Here is a 21,895-nt window from a genome sequence, read left to right as displayed (position 1 = left end):
AGCAGAGCAGCTTTGACATAAGCAATTAGAGAGTTGGATACTTTTAAAATTACACAGTAATTCACTTACAGGAGTTCCTATATATTACTAACAATTGCAAGAGCCTCTATCAGAAAATTAGATTCCTGTGATTTTCAGTTTAAATAAAACTGATGTTCTGCTTGACAGGATTCAGAACGTGGACATAAAATTCTAAACAGCCATGTGTTGGAGGACGGTTGTTTCACCACCTGCAGTTATGTAGGAAATTATTTGCAGGAGACAGAGGCCACTTTCTCTCCGTTTATCACAATTGTCAATACCTTGAAGTTGATGAATATATCTTGGCACAGAAAAACAGCTTTTAAAGCCTTTTCTTGAGTTTCTCAGCCTAGGAGCATCTAACAATTTGCTGTTCAGTCACGGGCAACTACCATACCTTGTTACATCTTTCACATTGTGTATCTATAACTGAAGGAAGCAAATGGGAAAAAGTCATTTAGTAGCATGGAATGTGAATTTCTTCCTCATCTTCCACATCTTCTTGTTCAAGCACAGTTTGAAATTAATGACTCGAGTCTCCCCACTGGAAACAATAGTATTTCTAGGTATGAGTTATTGTGAATCCTAAGAGCAGCATGTACTCTAAATTTGGTATCAACAGCACCATCTTAACATAGCCGTCTTCAATATCAAACTCATACAAAACACGTCAGCTTGGTATATGTATGAGAATAGCATGACCTACTTTGAAATGCAGGTTTATTGCACATGCATTACTGAACATTGACAAAGTGAAATAGAACCATGAATGAAGCCGTCTACCTAGTTAAATATGAATTTTAGTACTTTAAAATTTGCCCCAAATTACAGATAGCATGATACTAGTCAGACAATAGCAAGGACAGCTGCTTTCTAGGGGAATCTTATTGTGAAGCAGAGCTAACAGCTTCTACGGGCACTGTAAAAGTGTAATCACACTGGAATTCAATCACTACATTACCTCCTAATAATTATCCTCTGCTTTTTGCAGCAGAGTAAGTTGATGTGTTTTTTTTGGTGGGGGCAATGACCTCTTGCATTTTGATGTACTCTTGTCATAAACTCTTACACAAACAAATTTTTATGCTGCTAAATGACATCCTGTCTGAACTATTTTTTTTATTTAATCATCTCATTATTTCTATGCCACTGCATGGACCTCTGATAATTTAACTAGGAGTTGTAACAAAAAAAAAGTTCAGATAATAGTAACATTTGGCAGCTATTTCAAGGGAATCAATAAAATTTGTTAACAGACCACACTACATTCATCATGGATTTGTTTTCTTTGAAAATTTTAGGAAAAAAAATAATAGGTGTTTACCTTATTTCAAATCTGTGTATGAATTATTTTCAAGTGTTTTATGGAATAAATTTCAAATATATATAGAAAAATTATTACAATTTTAAAATATAAGCCATACTATTCCATCATTCCTCATACTCTGACCCAATTTGTTCCTCCACTCCTTGAAAACTTTTTGCAATAAAAATGCATTTTCTGAAAAACATGGTTTGCTATTTCTTCCCAGACTTTGCCTTTTTTTAAGCTTCCTACTTCATCCTTAATAGTATCACTTTGCTAAAACTTTACAGCAAGTTGCATACTATAAAATGAATGCATACCTATTTGTACATTTATACTTACTTGCAATTCTGCTGAATAATTATTTCAAAAAACATTACCCAACTAGAATGTTCTGTCACTGACCCTTATTCAATTTCTTAGAAAACTACAAAGCTTAAAATTTGATTTTGTCTCAAATTATAAATATGCAAACTATATTTAAAACACTGCCTATGGCAAAAATTAACTTACAATATGAGAAAGTGATTTTGTTGCAAGGTGCTTAAAGTGGCCTAGCATAGTCAGCAGAATAAAAGCAGGGCATTTGCTCGTCTCAAGGAGGCCCCTCATGAAATCATGAGGTATGCAGTGGTCACTCCTAGAAAAGGTATCCTGAATCCTTGTCATACCTGTCTCAACTTGTTTGATTAGAAAGGGCTCAGAATTTGACAATATTGCTCCATTTTTTCCCTCCTTCTTTGCTGTGTGCACCCAAGTGATCACTTACCAACAGCTTAACAGCTTCTCTATAGGCTTCATGATCCCTGGGAAGGAATTAAGCCTTCCCTCATGGCACAGTTACTTTTTCATTATTCCTTGCCTATCTCTCTATTTTGCCTTCAGGATTCACTCTGAGTTACATGGCCAATGGCATTCAGCAGAAAACTCAGGAGTTTCAGACAAGCCAAACTTACACTTAAAAAAACCCAAAACATAGCATTAAGAGCAGCTTTGCTTCAAGCTGCGCTCTTCTTATGCAGACAACCCACGTAGGTTGCCGATTTTCTTTGAAGCTGTTGACTCTATGGCCTGCTCTTTAAATTTTTATATCCACTGCCTTTGTTCTACCTAATATGACGAACCTCATTAGAAAAAGGATCATACTGAATTATGTAAAAATGCATGAAGGTAACATGCTTAGTATTACCCAATTACTTTTCCCATAAGAAAATACTATGTTTCTTGTATTATCAAGAATATTAACTATGGTTAAAAGTAAGATGGCAAGAGAAAGATAAAGCACAGATTCTGTACACTCATTATTTCACATAGCTTCACACATGCCTCATTTACTGGCTTATGTTTCAATAGAGTTTGAAAACATTTTTAATTTCCATAAAATAAATAATCTTATTGTGAAAGAAACTGAACATCCTGAACGGGTATTAAGTAATTTTAACTGATGCTGCTTGCAATTAGGTCACATTTTAGAACCTGACATGACAATTGTTCCAGGTGTTTCCTTGGTATATTGCAACTCCACATCAGAGCAATTTGGAGCTACTGTCCTAAACATGCCACAATTTCCACTGGGAAATGAGACAACTCCCAATTAACGAAATGTTTAGGAAAGTTGCAATCTGGAAAAACTGAGGGTCAGGGACTACAGCATGAACATACAGCCTCTAAAAGGTCTCCCTAAGCACCTTAAATATATTCCTTAAAAAACAGTCCTGAAATCACTTAATTCAACTGCTTGCAGTCCTGAGCAACCTGCTGTAGCTGACATTGCTTCAACCAGGGACATCATACTATATCATCTTGAGACGTCCCTTCCAACTTAAGTGGTTCTGTAATTAAAATTGGAATTATCAATTGGAACCATTTTAACTGGAATCGAATTTGACTTAGAATAAAAATTGTTCTTTTTTTGCCAAGGATGCAAAAAAGCCATTTTTGGAACTGTGCTTCTCCAAATGCACTTGCAGATTGCTTGAACACAATTATGTGCTTTGCAACTGTACACCTGACAGTTTCCTGAAATGAGTTAAGCGTTCAGAACAAGATGATAAAATTATGGAGCACTCATCTTTCAACTAACACAACTGTGTCATAATTTACCATTATCGCAGTCTGATAATTTTACTTAAAACTGCAAGAAGCTTTCGGAAAACAGATAAAGTATGCATCTTAAAATAATGATGGGCAATGTGCATTTTGCATTTGAAATAGAGACCATAACAGCAACACCAAGTATGAGCAAGAATGGCTGAAAATTTCAGAACTGCAATCTAAAAGGACAACCTTCTCATTTCATGCTAAGTTGCTTCCCATATACCTGTGTATGCAGTACTGAGAGCACTTTCTCCCTTTATCTTTCAGAAAGACAAAGTCAGTAAGCATTTTAATCTAGGACAGATTGCATAGATTTTTATTTTCTTTAGGCGTAGCAACAGAACATATTCTAATGCGCGAAACTTCATATCACAGCCCTTATTTCTGTATTTTAATAATATTTAACAACTGAGTACACTTAACAACTGAGTACACTTAAATAAAAAAGAAAAACCTATCAGCTGGCTATTACTTGCCCTTGAGGTTATTTTTCTCCTTATTTTCCACAGTAATTATTCTACATAAAATTGACAGCATAATATTCAAATAAATAAATCTTCTGCAACAGCTATTTCTGATCAAAGGTCACTTGTTTTTTTTTGCATCTTCTAGGCCATTTGCCAACAGATGTCAATCACTGAAACAACTGCTAACCATTCCCCAGGGAAAATAGAGTCTGTGGAAGCAGAGAGTCAATCTGAAACTCCACTAAAACTCAATGATCAAACTATGTAAGAATATTTATTACTGTCCTTTTGGCTTCAGATTTTGCTTTGTCTCCTTTACTATCATTAGTCATTTCTTAGTATGTATTACACACTACAAAATGTTGACCCTTTGCTAATGCACAGGCTTTTCACACACTGTGGTATTATTTACCATCTCACAGGACTTACTATATATTCAAGGGCATTGTTGAAGTTTTTCTATCTTTAAAAGAAATGTGCACCTAAGAAAGCAAATACACCCTCCTCCACTGATACACACTCTACAAGGTTTGTATCTTGTGAAGTAATTAGGTAAAATCCAAGAAAGTGGATACACACAATTAATTCTTCAACTATTTTGCTTATGCCAACTGTATATGGGAAGTATGTATTTTTATTTAAAAAAAGTTACTGATTTCTACTATACAATAAATGAGGAGGAACAACCATCTTTAAATCAGACTAAGAAAAACAGAAAAATATTAGTGCTAATAAAATCAATATGGAACAAATTATTAGATAAGGAGATAAAGTTCCTTGAGAATGAAGCGCAGGGATTTCTGTTTATCTCCACTGCGGGTTTAGATGTAAAGGTTTCCCCTTATCTTCCTCTGTCTTCTCCCTAAAAACAAAAAATGTTTCACAGAGTTTTCCCAGTTCAGCCCCACAGCTACAAACCACAACCAAGGCTGAACATTTATATGGCAATTCAGAATGATTGTTTTTTTTTGAACAATTCTCAGATGAAATAAGGTAAACTTCTTAATCAAGTCATGATGAAAAATATTCCCACCCCCACCCAGTGCAATAATATATATGTTTTTTTTCTGAGGACTCTCACTTTTTGTTTCTTGTCACCAAAGAGAAACAGAAAAAGGTTTTCATAGTAATAACAGTAATCTTAATTGTTCCAACTTAAAAACTCCTTGCTCACAGAAGTTAATCTTATACATCAGGTAGACAGATATTATTTCAGGTTCTGTGTAACTGCCCGACAAGCCACAAGTCTCATCAATTAATAATGGAAAACTAACATTCTGTAACAGAGTGAAAACAATAGCTAGGGCCCATTAATATCAACTGACATAAAGTCCTTTGGCTTGCAAGAAGCATATCCTTTAACTGCTGCAAATGCTTTGCTCCAAGACCAGCATAGCTGGAGTACTGTATATGAGAGTGTTCTGCCTATAAACTGTATAAGAAGAACAACAGATAAATTATTTTTGACCTCTATGATTACTATTCAGTACATATCAGATCCAATATGACATTCATCAACTAATTACCTTTTGACAAGAATCCAAAAAGAAAATAGTCAAGACACAGGCAGAATGAGAAAGAGAATGGCAGAATGGCTCCACTGAAGGAAAGACTCTAAGAAGAATAGCACGACTTATGTAGTACTATGCACTTAGAACACCAAGTCTCACCCTGAAGGGTTATAAAAAAAGAAATAAAAAAAAAAAATACAAAATCTCAAATACTGGGTATCAGACCTCTGCTAAGCCTCAGCACCTACTTGTGTGCAATTTCTCAAGGTATTTTTGTCATGTATGCTGGATTCTAGATATATATACTAAATTATTTTCTGTAAAATAGTGACAATTCAATTATAAGGTACAAATGGTTAAACTAAACTTAAAAATTCTTCCTACCTGAAAAGAGTTCTCAAACTGTCTTGACTTTTGTAGATATATTCCTTACATATGGCACAGGTGAGTAATGTGTATTCCATGGATATTTTTTTTTCTGTTTTATTAATTGATACATTAATGAGTTCTCATTACGATGTTTGTCATGAGATGTAAAATCTTGGCTTTGTTGATGCTAATGCCTACATTGCACTGATCATGTGTTTCTTTTGCAGTTAAAAGAAATTGTTTTGAAAAACCATCTTACTTGTGCAGAGATATTCTTTATACATCTGATATTATTTTCTAAAATACACTTATCCTTACATGAGAAACAATTAATTAAAAAATTTATAGAGGACCATAATTTAGAAAAATGTCTGCTCATAGTTCTTAACAAGTATGGAATTCGTCAAATAAAATAACTACATGAGAATTTTCATATATATATTTCTAATCTGTTCCTCAGAATTCTACTAGTTTTAGAAACAAAAAAAAAAGTCTTGGATTATCTTTACCTAGTTAAAATTCATATTTTGCTCTTACAAAACAAACTAAAACTCAGAAATACCAATGTCACAATGTCAAAGGTCTTTCTGTTTTTCACAGTGTGGATCTTCCATACAAGTGCAACAACTAGAACCACCCATATTCATTTGTAACAGCTAAGGCACAGAATTACTTCTTAAAAAGAGAAGTAATCTGCTACATAACAAAATACGTCTATAGACTTTAATCTCATCATAATGATGTGACGGATCTCATACATATCCTAATAAACCAACACTGGAAAGATTGTTTTTCCAGTTAAATTATCCAATCATAGAATAAATTTAACCTAGAAAAGAAAATTTCCATTCACAATAGCAGAACTGAACACAGAATATCAACTAACTTGTAATGCATGATAATGAGCAGAAAAAAAAACAGAGAACTACAAACAGTAATAACAACTCTCACCTTTTTTGATACAAGGCAACACCAGACTGCCATTAGGCAATGTGAGTGTATAAAATGCCACTACACTACTATTATCTAATTATACTAATATGATACCATTCTTTATGTGATAATTTTTTTTACATACTTTTCACCCCATTCTCCCTTTTATCAGATATGGTTAAACACAAAAAAAAACCACAAAAATCAAAAAAACTTTCTTTCCTTTGTCTATTAAGCATGCTTGGAAAAAACCACCAGGTGGCAATGCAGTGTTCAAGTATTTTATACTATATACGTGTTACATGGAAAAAAATCTGTACCGATCAGCATGAGGCTCTCTTTCCTAACCTACTTCCTCTTTGATGAATATTAAATAATTCATAAGCAAAAACTCTATTCACCACAAGTGATCAAATACCACTCAACCAGAAAAGAACAGACTTTTTAAGAAACGTGAGTTTCTAAGGATGTAAAACCATATAGCTAAAAAAAAAAAAAAATCACTTTATTTAGGACTATGAAACAGGATAATTTCAGGAAAAATCACTGAAAGGAAAACATTTAGAAATGCATTACCATAAAGTTATCAAAATACTATTAAAGACTGAACTTAGCAATTAGTTGCTAGATAGTCGGCAGACTGCACAAACAATACATCTACACATTTTTACGCATTTTGTAAATTTATATGAAGTTTGGCATCATGTTAAATACCAGGCATTATTTCCCACACTTTTGAGGTTTAAGCCAATTGCAGTCAAACCATGTGCTGAATGAATCAAAGTATGAATGCTTTAAGTATTTATTCTTCCTTTGCATCAAGCAGGACATAGTGATCAAAGAGAGGAATTGTTTCATGAAGCAAGACGCTTTCAGATATCTCAAAAAGCCTAGAAGTAATGCTAGAATCAGCTTCCCATTCAGTAGATTACATCTGATATCCACTGTGCGCCAAATTGAAGTTCATCTTTGCAGTTACTGTTGCAGGCTCTGAAACCTCTGGAGAAGCTCATGGGGACTTCATTGAATAGCTAAAATGTGCAATTAGCAATCATTACATCTACTCTGACATCAGTGGCTGGAACAGCAAAGCTTAAGGCAAAGGATGTTTTCTTTCTTTTTTTGAGAAGAAAAAAACTGTAACTTTTAGAGTTGTAATTTCAACCACAATTGACAGGAAAAGTTTAGGTGTGAATAAGACCAATTTAGTTTTTTTTATATGTGGATATTAGAAGAAATTTCTTAAATCATTTGTATTTAGCAATGGAATTGCTACTGGAACTGCTTACCCAACCATTCTTATGTAACAAACAATTACACTCTTAATGTAAAATAAATCCACTGCATGTTAAGGAGTAATTTGAAACGGTTCATTGCATTACAGAAATTATTTAAAATATTAACTGGAAAAAAAAAATGCATCTTCTGACAGATAGAAGCAGAATCATGCATAGAAGATAATGTGCTAAACAGGTACATCACAGTTATGAACAAGCTAATTTAAAGCATGTTTTCCTGCTAATGTAATAAATATTTGATTAATACTCTTCACTTTATGCCCTGTACTGTTATATTTAACTGATAAATAGCACAAAGTGGTAGAATGATTCAAGACCTGCCTTTATGTAATGTTATTTAAGTGCCTTTCATAATGACAGCTCTCATGATCAGATTTAATCCAATGCAGCACAACCTAGACTATCTCTTGTAATGTTTTTTTGACCTGCTTTTCAATCAAAAAAAAAAAAAGAAAAAAAAAAGAATACTAGATTGATACTGTTTACACATACAGCTAAATCTTTGATATAATGTCAGTCCTGAAAGCCAATAGACTGTCAGAGCTGTTATCCATTTTTAGAAATAAAACCAGGAATTGAGTCTGTGAAGTATTCCACATGACTTTATGAAGGTAGGTTCTCATGCTCTTGACAGATCAGAGAAGTGGTTGGAAGTGTATTTCTAATGGAAGGAGAAACTCTTACTAATCACTATCATTTTAGTACAGTTGATAACAAACTTAGAGCTGAAGCACTCTACTAGGAAAAATCTAAATGACAGTATACAAAATATGTATTTCGAAGAATAGAACTCTTTTTAACATAAAATAATGAAGTTAAATACATAAAGAACACAAGATCTGTGTTTTCACGTCTGGTGCTTAGAAATAAATTCAACATAAGTGATTAGAAGGAATAAGTCACAATTCGGATAACTATTTAGCATATTAATGCAACAACTTCTTTAAATATATTCCTTTTAACAGAAGAAAGTACACAAAAGTAAGACATCACTAAAAGGTTTATACTACTACTCCCTGTTTATAATTATATCATCTCATAAGTATAAAAATATGCCAACATCTTTATTTTGCTATTAATTGTACTTTAATGCTGACATTTCAAGGACGAAGTGAACTCACAAGTAGAACTAACTAAAGAGACTTAACTATGTTGTCACCACCCTCTGCCTCTGGTTAACATGTTAACAAAACTAGAGTTCTGTTTTCCAAGTTGATTTTTCCTTCCTGCTTCCAATTACATGCTGCATCACGTGCAGGAAACCATTTCTATTTTCAAAGTACAGATAAGTGCATCTTATTTTGCTAAAACTTCTGTTAAAGTAAATAAAGTTTTCTTTGTAAAAACACTTCTGGATTGCTGAATAGGCCTCATGAGCATCCAAAGGAGGGAAAACAAACCAAACCAAACCAAATCAAAGGACAACAAAAACAACAAAAAAAAAACAAACTAAGCAGCAACACGTTATTATATTCCACCTACTTCTGTGCAAGTCCGACCTCAAGTCACTACATGACATGACCAAAGGCAGCAGGATTTGAGATTTCAGAAAATCAGCTTTTTCCTTTGCACTTACATTATGATAATCAACCCTCTTGGTGATACAGCTAATTGAAACTATATACAGGATAAGCAGATCTCACGTGATAATATCAAAAACCCCATGTTACATTTTACTGTAGTAAGGCATTATCCAAAGACTTCCATTGCAGTTTTTCCTTTTTATGACAGCATCAGTATGAGAATACATTCTGTACATCTTAGAAAGTAATGTATGCTCTTTCTCTTGCTGTTATTATAGCAACTACATTACTTTACCAAACAAAAATTAAAATGCATATTTACTGCTCTTCCTTGCATTGGTTAATCAGAGGAAGACAATACAGACAAAAATGATGAAAAAAAATGCAAAAAACCAACCCAAGTTCTTATTATTGTCACATTCAAGTAAAGGTAACTGATGACTGGCTATTTTTTAGTTCCTTAAAAATGGATGTCATTGTGAAATTTACTTTAAGATAATCAATAAAGTTTATACTAAATTTGGATTAAGAGGCCTCATCTTAAATTTACAAGTATTAAATATTAACCAAACAGAACCTCCTCACCCAGACACATTCAAAGGATATCTGTGATATCTATCTAGGCTTCAACATCGTATTACAAACACCTTTTGATGATACCATGATATAGAGATCACCAACTCCTTTGCTTGCACACACTCCGTAAATTCCAGTTTTCTTGAATTTAAATATATTCTAATCTCAAGCCGTAGTTTATAGTGGTACTTACTTGCCTTCCTTCCATCTACATTTCCAGTCACTACAATATTGAACATATAATCAGTTTTATAGTATTATTACAAATATAATCCATTGAAAATACAAGATATGATTTAAGCTGTTGTCCAGAATGTATGAAGACCTATGTCCTCCCTAAGCACCAGTTTACAACAACCAACACCATCTGGAAACAAATTTAAAGAAATACAAAAAGAAATCAGAGCCAGACTTCTGGAACAGTACAACAAAAGCTACCTAAACCATTCCAATGCCAAAACTACTCATAACAACAAACCTAATTAACTAATTACAACAACATGGGATCAAGACACCCATTAAGGATTAGTGTCCTTTGGTGCCATAGAGCAAGACAGTTTAGAGCAGCAACATCCTGCTTTTTTTTTTTTTATTATTATTACCCAGTGAAAAGTGAAGGAATGAAAAATCAGAATTTCAGGGTCACAGACAAAAAAAAAAATAAAACTATTCAATTGTCTCAATATTGGTGTTCCCTTCATTTATATATGAAGATAATTATAGTAACAGTATGAAAGATGTTTGGTAAACATGGCAACCTCTGCTTGGTTTCTGAAAAACTGCCTGTTTTTTCTTTGTTGAATTAAACTCTTCAACCACGTATCAAGTAGCCCTTTCAAAAACATATTTTGTTGCTCACTTTTCATGGTTATTAAATTTGCTGTGCTCGATCTATCTGTTGTATTACAAAAAACAGTAGCCTAAACCAAAACTGTATTATCTGAATTTCCAAGAGATTCTTCACAATAAAGTATATAGTCAAACAGCTAATCTAGTAGCTCACACTAACAACACTGACTGCAACAAAGTCTTTTAAGTAAGTTAAATAGTTCTGGAAATAACTTTCCTTCAGTAGATGAATGATAACATTGATTTCACATTAAGTATCTGATTTTAACATATTTGGGGTTTTTGCATCAAGTTTACACACCATAATACAGTCTGAAAAGATACAGAAGCTACTAAATATTTTTGCTGCAGAGTTTGAAATCCTCTTAATTTTGTTACAAATCACTGTAACATCTCAGTTTATATTTGTACTTCTTCGTATGTATTAAGCACTTTGTTCCAAACAACACAGTAACCACAGAGATAGAGATTTACTTACCTGATCCCCTTTTGGTCACAACCTTCAAGCTCTGAGTTACAGTAGCATACAAGACAATCAAGTTGGGAATAGGAACTTTCATCTTCTGTCTTTCTGTGACTGCTTCCTGGAATACCAAAAAGAAGAAAGAAACACTGGTTTTATATTGGCATTGAAACAACCTCAAAGCAACTAATGATAATCCTGACATTGTGCAAATGTTGAATATGTGTTTGTGAGCAATTTAATGCACAAAAAATTATCTACTGTTCCTGACAAAAAATATGTAAACTAAAATCACCATAAAACAAACACATGCACACACTACATTTAATGTTGGTGCTTAAGTTCGAGTTTTATCTACTCATCGAAAATTCACTGGGTCCTGTTAAAACTTTCTAACAGATCTCCAGAATGAAACAGTTTTATCAAATTATTCGATGAAAAAAGTGTGATCACTCCACTAAGCCTGCAAAATAACGTCTAGCTTTTTTTTTTTTTTAATCATATAATCTATTTCCCCCACCCCAAACAGGAAAGAGAAAATAATGCCCTTATTCATTAGTTTGCTTCCATTTATTTATTCCATAGATTGAGCACAAGAATCACAATGAAATTAAAAATTAATAAAAAGCAAATCTGGTCATCTTCTTAGGAACAGTGAAATGGGAAAAATAAGAGAGAAAGCAAAAGACACTCCCACAGATGTAGCAGAGACTTCCTTTTAGATGAGCTGAAATCCCATGAGCAAGTTCAAACTAACACTAAATTAGAAGACGATGATATAAGGATGGGAGAGAGGTGAGTCACAGAATGTGGCTCATCCTTCACCTCTAATATGTTATAACGGATGGGAACCTAGCTGAGATTTGATTCCCACTCATGACGCGGACACACAACAAAGGTTTTTGTCAGTGTATTTGGCACAGTATATATGTTTATGCTCCTCAGAACCGTTTGTCAGAAAGAGGCAGGAAAACACAGGTGTGCAACTGTTCTATGACCTTCTTACACCAGGGTGCCTGGCCAATGCTCTTGGTATGAACAACAGCGAGATCATGAGAAACTGCATGCTCCCCCCCCCCCCGAGTGAGCAATTACAGATCTGGCATAAAGCCAGTAGTTTTTCTAAGGGTATAAAAGCCGGATCCTCCTGTAGCCAAATCCAAAACCTCACCTATGGGAGAATGCACCATGCAGGCATTTTCCCAGCTACCTGATACTCCTAGCACCAGCTGCAATGGGGCTTAATAGCTTGAATTGTGGGACTGGATGATGATTTGGAAGTAACTGGTGATGTATTTTTTTCTTAATCACAATTCTCTCTATGCAGTAAAGATTCGATGCATTGCTAATTTTCCTCTGTGCTATACATATATGTACCTCTGATTCACTTTACTGTGCTTATTTACTCTCTCTATATATACACATATATATCTGATTCGCATTAGTGTGCTTGTTTGCTTTAGTGTGCTTATTTGCTTTAGTGTGCCTGTTTAACAAACTGTGTATATTATATGGCTAGTGTGTGGTCGGTTTGTTGAGTACCCTGCCTTTTAGCAGAACAGATGTGAATAAAAGTTTTACATTTCTATTACTTGTGTCCTCTGAGGATTGGGTGGTATCAGCAACTGGTGAAAGAAGGGCATAAACTTTCTGTTAATTCCTCATACAACCAGGAGGGTGTCATCTATTCATGATGATTATAAGCTTTGTTCTGAAATGGCTGATAAGACTAACATCTCACATTTCAATGTATTGAAAGGGGAAAGGGAGGACCAATCTTCTGTCTAGTCAAGCTAGACAGTAGAGGCTATCTATAGTCATTATAGAATTTTATGCAAAAATATTCTTACCTAATGGGAGAAAAAAGGCTCTGTGATCAATGTTTTTTTAGTATTACAAATAAAGACTCACAAAACTAATGTGTTTTTCATATTGACCTCTGTTAATCACAGCAGCGTACAGCAACAAAAATTTCTTAAGAGGAACCACGTGGTATAGGATTTGATTTCAAAAGAGACTATGAATCTTTTACACTTTCACTGACAGTCAGGTTACTGAGTACCCAAGATATTTTTTTTTTGAAAGCAGTAGCTTAAAATACCTTCTTCTTAGAAAAGAACAGGTTAGAAATTAAATAGTGGGGGTGTAAAAGAGTACATTATGGGAAGAATTACTTAAATAATGACTTCATACAGAATCCATCTAATAGCTTTATGTTTCAAGACATTTGAGAACTAAATGCAAACTTACTGCATTATGACTTTGTTGAGGATGAGAGAGTGGGAAATACAGTCTGATGACAACAGTTTGTGATATCTTACTTTATATAGCAATATTTATACTCATAGACGAACATACAAGCATGAATATGTTTGCTTATTCATTGGCTGTAAACAAACTAGCATTTCAGCATCACAGATGAAGGTCTATCATTTACCTACATCCATGTGCAACTGAAGAAACGCTAGGCAACAAATTGCCTACCAATGTAGAAATTAAAGTGTGAAATATCCGATTACTGTGAGTTAAATTACGTGCATGTTAACATTTTGAGTTAAATTTAAAATTTAACTAAGTCTCATGATCACTGGCAATTATAAATAATACAAATCCTTGGAATTTTAGAAGCTAGAAATGAAGGTTCATTTTCCAGGGGCACAGTTAGTAGATATTACCAAGTGTTATGCCACATTTTACTGCAGACCTGAGTCAGACTTCCTGAAGTCAAAATCACATTTCTCAGTCACTGCACTAACTGGTGCTGCAGGGAATCCTGAAGTTGGTACCTTCAGCCTCCAGGGTACTAGCAAGAATCAGCTCTTTGCTCTGTATGAGCCTAATGAATACCGTCCGAAGAACCATAGGATCTCACTATACAATTACAAATTCACTAAATAATAGGTTCTTACTGTGAAAGCAGATCCACACACACCCTTTTGGACCATATATCAAAAGACAATATTGCAGATTACTGTGACAGAAATAAAAAGGCATGCATACATACCTACACATATATATGTGTGTATATATATGTGTGTATTCATATGTATTTAGACATATTTTTCTGTGAAACCATGCAGTAGCTATAAAGCTTGAAGTTACCAAAGAAAGCCTCAGTAAATACAAATATATCAGTAAGAAACAGTTCAGTCAATTAAATTCTTCTCCTGGTCCATGCATATATCATTCATTTAACTTGTCAACAAGAAGAAATATATTTATTACAATGGTATAGTATGGATTGCATTTTAAACATGTGACACCACTATGGAAGCCATTCTCAGGTACATTTATTCCCAGAGATTCAGCTCTAGCTTAAAGGCATAAGCAAAATTGGCTGTTGCCTACATTGCTTGTGGTAAATACCTAGAAAATAAAGTCTGCTACTGTCTTTGAGATATGAGAAAACACTTAACTGCTAATGGGGATTTAAAAGGGGAGGGATGGTTCCCAGCAGCAGCTACTGACTCCTTGCAATAATACAAGCAACAAGTAAGATCTTACATAGGCTCTTCCCAGAGTTTTCCAACCCTTCTCTCCTGCTTCCATTCCCTTTTCCACAGTAAGAGAAATTTCTTTTCTGGTCTTTTATTCAGTTAAGAAAAGTTAAAATCAAAAGTTCAAACAAACAAAACAGAGTCAGCAGTCAGTAAAGCGGAGGGAGCTGGTGCCTTATGGCTTTGGAAGTTGTCTGAGAGGTTGGAAAATCTGCTTCACGTCATTCATATGACTGATTCAAAGCAGACACTTAACATCTCATGTCCCCTGTTCCAGGTGAGTGCCTGAGCAACTGACTATTCTAGAAAATGTCACCCTATTGAAATTGGTTGTAAAAACAAAATAAGCAAGTCAGAAAGGAATAAAAATAACGTCCCAAGGGGGATCACGCAAGTCCACAGAAAATGCCTTCACTGCTGCAATGAAGGCGCCTAAAGCCTAGACACTGTAACATACTCAGGTTTTAAACTGAAAAACACATAAAAAGTCATAATTCTGAGAAGTCAAATTCTTAAGAATAACTGGATTGTGATACTCCATGAATTAGAAACAATTCCCTTTCGGCAATGAATTGTTTTAATATGAGACTATTTTAGTGTCGTGGTTTAAACCCAGTCAGGTAATTCGTTCGCTCACTCCCCCCCCTTTTCTTGCCCTCCCCCTGCTCTCGGAGGGATGGAGAGGAAAATCGAAAAGAATGCAACTCCCACGGGTTGAGATAAGAACAGTTTAGTAACTAAGGTATAACACAAATCACTACTGCTACCACCAATGATAATAATGATAAAGGAAATAACAAGGGAAGAGAATACATCATCTCACCACCAGCCAACCGATAACTCGCCCCCCCCAGCCCAACCAAGCTCTGACCGATACCTCCTCCAACCCCGCAGTCTCCCAGCCCTTCCGGCTAGCTCCCCGTTGCATCCTGGGCATGACGTGCTGTGGTATGGAATACCTCTTTGGTCAGTTTGGGTCAGGTGTCCTGTCTCTGCTTCCTCCTGGCTTCCCCTCCTCCCTGGCAGAGCATGAGGCTCACAAAGTCCTTGGCCAAACCAAAACATCCTTGTTATCAGCTCTGTTCCCGAGCTGAAAGTCAAAACACTGCACTACACCAGCTACCAAGAAGGGGGAAAAATGACTGCTACTGCTGAACCCAGGACATTATCCACCCCTTATTCCATACCATTCACGTCATGCTCAGATCCCACATTTTCAATATACCATCACTCTTATCTCAGTGCACTCTTATCTTAGTGCATGGACCAGTCCTTATAAAGCTGCTGTGTCCATCTGGTCCATGATGCCAGGCTCCATCTCTTGTAACAGCCTTCCAGAGCAGGAGAGACTGTGTGCAGTGTTCACACTCGTGAATAACCTGGGCAATAGTGTCCATTGCTAAGTCCACCCCTCGATCATGAGTCCATCTCTGTGTTGCATCTCTGCTCTGATGGCCTGAAGTGCCATGGGCCCACCAGGCTCAAAATAATTCACTGTCCCCTTAAGCAGTTTCTGCAGGTTGTTGCTGGGGACTCCATACAGCTGCCTTCCATCTCCGGTGCTTCCAAAGCACTGGAGGGGCCCAGTGGACTAGATACTTGCCCATACTGTCACACACCCTGCCACTCCTGGCTGTCCAGCCTTGGGGAAAACCTCTTGGTCACCCTGTATTGTCGTCTAACCCCAGACAAGACCCAAACTTGACTCTGCTTAACTTTTGAGATCAGACAAAATGGTTGTGGGTAAAACACAGTCTGTGTGTGTGCCAACATGCTGATCCCCATCACAATCAGCAGGCAGGTCCCAAGGATACCCAAAGGCCATTCGAAACCTTCAGAACTCTCAAACGATGCTGCTGTACTTGTCACTGGGGCTGGTGTAGCTGCTGTGCTTCCCGGCTCTCCCACCGCCAGCTTCTCTTTTCCTGAGTCCAGCTCTTCCTCCTCTGCCTTGCTGGGAAATGCTGCGTGGTCTCCTGCATCCTCCTGGGGCTCGGCGGGCGGCTTCCGGGAAATGCTCTCGGCCGTCGCGGAGCTCGGCTCGGCCGCGGGGCTGGGCTCCTCCGCGGGGCTCGGCTCCTCCGCTGCCTTCTCCCGCTGCTCGGCAGCCGCTTCCTTCCGCTCCTCGACCGCCCCGACCTCCTCCACCGGCAGCCGTCCCCTCGCGGCCTCCGGCCCCGCTCCCACCGCCGCTTGGTCCCCGGGGCCGCTCTCCCGGGCCGGTTCGGCTGCCGCAGGCTCCCGGGGCCGCTCCCCCTCGGCTCCCCGCAGCCTCACGAAGATGGAGAGTAGGGTGAGGGCCAGGACGGTGAAGAGCAGCCGGATGGCCAGGTACAAGTCCACGGCCACGTCCGTCCCGCCCTGCTGCTGGAGCCCACCCGTATTACAAGCCATTGCCATAAAGCACAGTGAGACAAGAACCTTAGCCCAGGCCCCATACTTGATAAACACTATCACAGCAAATACCGGCTCTAAGTAAGTTACAACATTCTGAAGCTGTGAGATCAAGCGAAACAACTCTGAGAGCCAATAAATCAGCATTGTGACGAGTGACTATTAATCCAGTCAAATCTGTCGTTATCTCAACCCTTCGTGCCCCACGTTGGGCGCCAAAAAGAACTGTCGTGGTTTAAACCCAGTCAGGTAATTCGTTCGCTCACTCCCCCCCCCTTTTCTTGCCCTCCCCCTGCTCTCGGAGGGATGGAGAGGAAAATCGAAAAGAATGCAACTCCCACGGGTTGAGATAAGAACAGTTTAGTAACTAAGGTATAACACAGATCACTACTGCTACCACCAATGATAATAATGATAAAGGAAATAACAAGGGAAGAGAATACATCATCTCACCACCAGCCAACCGATAACTCGCCCCCCCAGCCCGACCAAGCTCTGACCGATACCTCCTCCAACCCTGCAGTCTCCCAGCCCTTCCGGCTAACTCCCCGTTGCATCCTGGGCATGACGTGCTGTGGTATATACCTCTTTGGTCAGTTTGGGTCAGGTGTCCTGTCTCTGCTTCCTCCTGGCTTCCCCTCCTCCCTGGCAGAGCATGAGGCTCACAAAGTCCTTGGCCAAACCAAAACATCCTTGTTATCAGCTCTGTTCCCGAGCTGAAAGTCAAAACACTGCACTACACCAGCTACCAAGAAGGGGGAAAAATGACTGCTACTGCTGAACCCAGGACATTTAGTCACCTAGCTTTTTTTTTTTTTTTAATAACATTAAGGAATTTTTATTTTAACAAGTGGAACAAGTCTGCTGTTTTTTATGTGATAGGCAGATAATCAGCCTACATAGACATATCCGTAAATCCTTTTTACTTTTTTTTTTGTTCTGGTTTTCGGTTACCTCCACCAAAAAGCTGAGACAATGCATGGTAGTTATAAACTTAATTGCTCCTTTTAAGCTGCATCAATGTTAGCATATTTTACATACTTTTTGGCTATTATACTGCATGGGTGAATAGTCAACGAGCAAAATCTTTAAGAATCAGGGAATTTTAGTTGCTTTTTCTTTATATGATAACAAGAATTGAAATAATTTACATCTTGAAGCAGTATTCACAAATTCAGGTTTTCAGTAGTGGGTTTTTTGTCTGCATGAACCGCAACACTGAAAACATGTTGAATATTCCTGGATAAACATATTCCACACAAATTTTAACAGGGCATATATATATATATATATATTTTTTTTTTTAAGTGTTTTCTGTACAGGGTGTCATTGATCATCACAGGAATTATACAGAAAGCCTCTAGCATCTGTATCACCAAGTATTTAATTTTTCAATTGATACAGAAATAGAAATACAGCTGTATCTCAACACTAGCAGGCTTTGGGGAAATGCCAAGAAAGCTTTTTTCCTTAAATTGTCATGAATACTCACTGCGAGGAGACACATGCACACATGCTTCCCAAAACAGCTCAGCAGAGAGTATATTAACAATAGTAAGGCAATTCCTGATAAGACAGGAAAATGAAAAAGAAAATTCTCATTTCTTAATTTCTTAATTTTACTTATGTTCATTTTGGGACTTTCCCAAAACCCAAATTAAGCTTAATTGAAGTAAGAAATTTTCCATTGGCTCACTCCCTCACAATAATTTTGGGGTTGATTCTCAGTTAGCCTATAAATGCTAGCAGCTTCCGTTACCTAATTATCTGAAAATCATTTTTCTTCCCGTGCTTCCTAACACTGAAGAACGTTCTTTTACACATGTTCAAAACTACTTCACTATCTTCCATTACAAAATTGCAGGATCTTGTAAACCCTGCAAAGCACTTCATGACTGTTCTATGGCAACATCATGGAAGTGTTATGTTTGCTAGGAAGATTAGTCCACTTAAAAAATAAAATAAAAAAAAAGGGGGCAAAAAAAATTCCACACAACAAAAAACCCAAATAAGACAAAACTTCCCTTAAGCCTGTGTATTTTCACGTGACAGAAAAGACTTTAAACAGCAGTAAAAACTTCACAGTTTTCAATTTCCCTTCTTGACAAGTGATAACTGGGGTATACACTGAGAGTTTCTTTCTTGGTGCGAGTACTACCAAATAAGGCACAAAACTGTCCTTGATAAATTATGAATGAGTAACAAAATTACAAAGAAACAAAACCTGAATATATAACAAATAAACAAAAATGTCTGTTCAGTAACAGTCTCTTTTTATGTAGCAGTTCTTTAAAAATCCCTGAACAGCATGTCATTAGATCTCCCAAAGTGTAAAAACCAGTACAAGATATTAGTGTAATAATAGAACCTATCTTTGGTACAGTCAGAACACAACTCAAACAGCTTGAAAACAATCACTTTGAATTCTTAAATTGCAAGGAAAAAGTAAATTTTTACCAGTGTGATTTCATAAATAAGTATCACTTCATTGTCGTAAGGGGCTCAGGCTTAAACAGGTAAGATCCAGGCTGGATATAAGGAAGAAATTGTTTACTGTGAGAGTGGTGAGACACTGGAACAGGCTGCCCAATTTTCCTGGGTTCAGCAGTAGCAGTCATTTTTCTCCTTCTTGGTAGCTGGTGAAGCGCTGTGTTTTGACTTCCTGCTTGGGAACAGAGGTGATAACAAGGATGTTTTGGTTTGGCCAAGGACTTTGTGAGCCTCATGCTCTGCCAGGGAGGAGGGGAAGCCGGGAGGAAGCAGAGACAGGACACCTGCCCCAAACTGACCAAAGAGGTATTCCATACCACAGCACGTCATGCCCAGGAGGTAACTGGGAGTTACCCGGAAGGGCTGGGACTGCAGGGTCAGAGGAGGTATCGGTCAGTGCTTGGTCGGGCTGAAGGTCAAGTTATCGGTCGGCTGGTGGTGAGGTGTTGTATTCTCTTCCCTTGTTATTTCTGTTATCATTATTATCATTGGTGGTAGCAGTAGTGATTTCTGTTATACCTTAGTTACTAAACTGTTCTTATCTCAACCCAGGGGAGTTGCATTCTTTTCAATTCTCCTCTCCATCCCTCTGGGAGCAGGGGGAGGGAAAGAAGGTTGTGGGGGAGTGAGTGAACGAGCTGCCTGACTGGTTTTAAACCATGACACCACTGAAGGTGTGAATGCTCCATCCCTGACAGTGTTCCAAGGCCAGGCTGGGCAGAGCCTTGAGCAACATGGTCAGCAGCAACATGGTCAGGGAAGTGTCCCTGCCCATGACAGAGTATTGGAACTAGATGATATTAAGGTTCTTTCCAACCCTAACCGTTCTATGATTCTACACTTACTGTTCTAGAACAGAGGGAAAGCCCTAACAATACTCAAAACGTTACCTAGAAGAAAATACACCTATTTCAAAGACATAAAAATAATCCTTTCCGAAGTCCCAGGAAACAGAAAGTTTCAGCAATCAAATTCTGAAGAAGTCATGAGAAACTAGTCATAAGCACCAGGAAGGCAGTAAGGTACTGGTTCTCCTTTGCAAACCACCCTCTTCATGCTAAGCAGCATTCCCAAGTTCAAGAAAGTTGTGACTGTCATGAGAAAAAAATAAAACAAACGGAGGTGACTAAAAAAGCACTAAGTGTTGAAGGAATGGTGACAGTGCTTTAAGCAGTGATAACCAAAAGCCAATACGCCACCTGTGCAGCAAAGCAGGCTGTGAATAGTAATTCAGTAGAGTCCTTTGGATAGCTTTCCAACCAACTGTATCATCACATTTCACATTATACCTGGCACTCATTACTGCTTTCTTTTAAAGATTCTTTTCATTGTTAAGATTTTCATCTCCTTAAGACTCCATCCATCATGCATGGTACAGTACACATGGCAATTTGGCTGGAAAAATTTAAGATCATTTCATGTATCTCTATATAAAAATACAATCTGCCATTCCCAAAAGTTTCCGTTAAGAAACATGCATTGCTTAAACATTTAGAGTAGTTGAAAATGATTTTACAAGCAAGAAACCTTCTGTCAGAACTAGAAAAATCCTGGTATCTAGTTCAGTATTTATTTTCCCAGTTTTTTATAAAACAGTAATGTCAACAATAGCATTTGCACTTAACCTGATGGACTAGCAAACATTCATATTTTGCATACTGTTTACATCTCTTAAAGTGTTCCTAATTATTTCATTAAGTAACTTTTTTTTTATGTGATAGGTAATGGAGAAGATTTCTGGAGAGTGCTTTATCTAGTAAGAGACAAATAAATTGCAGCAGGTTGCAGATGCCTGAAATATAACACATATGCTTGAGAATTCTCTAGAAGAAACAGATGAATATCTTGTCCCTCTGAACTATAGGCTAAAATAGTTACATAGGTGAAAACTATCTGACACATAATTTGATAGCTGTTGTGGCTAAGAAAAGAAAGTACTAATTCAGGAGAAATATAAAAAAGGGAAATGCCAGTGGCTTTCCAATGGTCTCATAGAACCTTGTGGGATCCAAGGTCAGAAGGGTGTCCTTCTCACTTACAGATAATTCATCAAGGCTGGCTCAATCAGTCAGAAGTTCACAGCTACACAGTTCACAGACAC

At 37.1% G+C, this 21,895-nt stretch overlaps 1 protein-coding gene across 3 annotated transcripts in view; it reads right to left on the bottom strand.

Annotated features, from left to right (window-relative positions):
- IL1RAPL1 (interleukin 1 receptor accessory protein like 1) overlaps positions 1-21,895 on the bottom strand; it is a 723,738-nt gene that overhangs the window by 627,049 nt on the left and 74,794 nt on the right. For all 3 annotated transcript variants that reach the window (XM_062608066.1, XM_062608065.1, XM_062608064.1), the window contains exon 2: positions 11,429-11,534. Coding sequence is in view for 2 of the 3 variants with exons in the window: in XM_062608064.1 (XP_062464048.1) it covers positions 11,429-11,534 (106 nt within the window). In the remaining variant the exon portion in view is untranslated. The remainder of the gene's footprint in view (positions 1-11,428; positions 11,535-21,895) is intronic.

The sequence above is a fragment of the Pezoporus occidentalis genome, unplaced genomic scaffold (genome assembly GCF_034315485.1).
Source record: "Pezoporus occidentalis ecotype Australia unplaced genomic scaffold, CSIRO_AGI_Poc_V1 ctg129, whole genome shotgun sequence".
Lineage (NCBI taxonomy): Eukaryota > Metazoa > Chordata > Aves > Psittaciformes > Psittacidae > Pezoporus > Pezoporus occidentalis.
The sequence above is the reverse complement of the archived record's forward strand: the minus strand, read 5'-3'. Positions and strand labels throughout refer to the sequence as shown.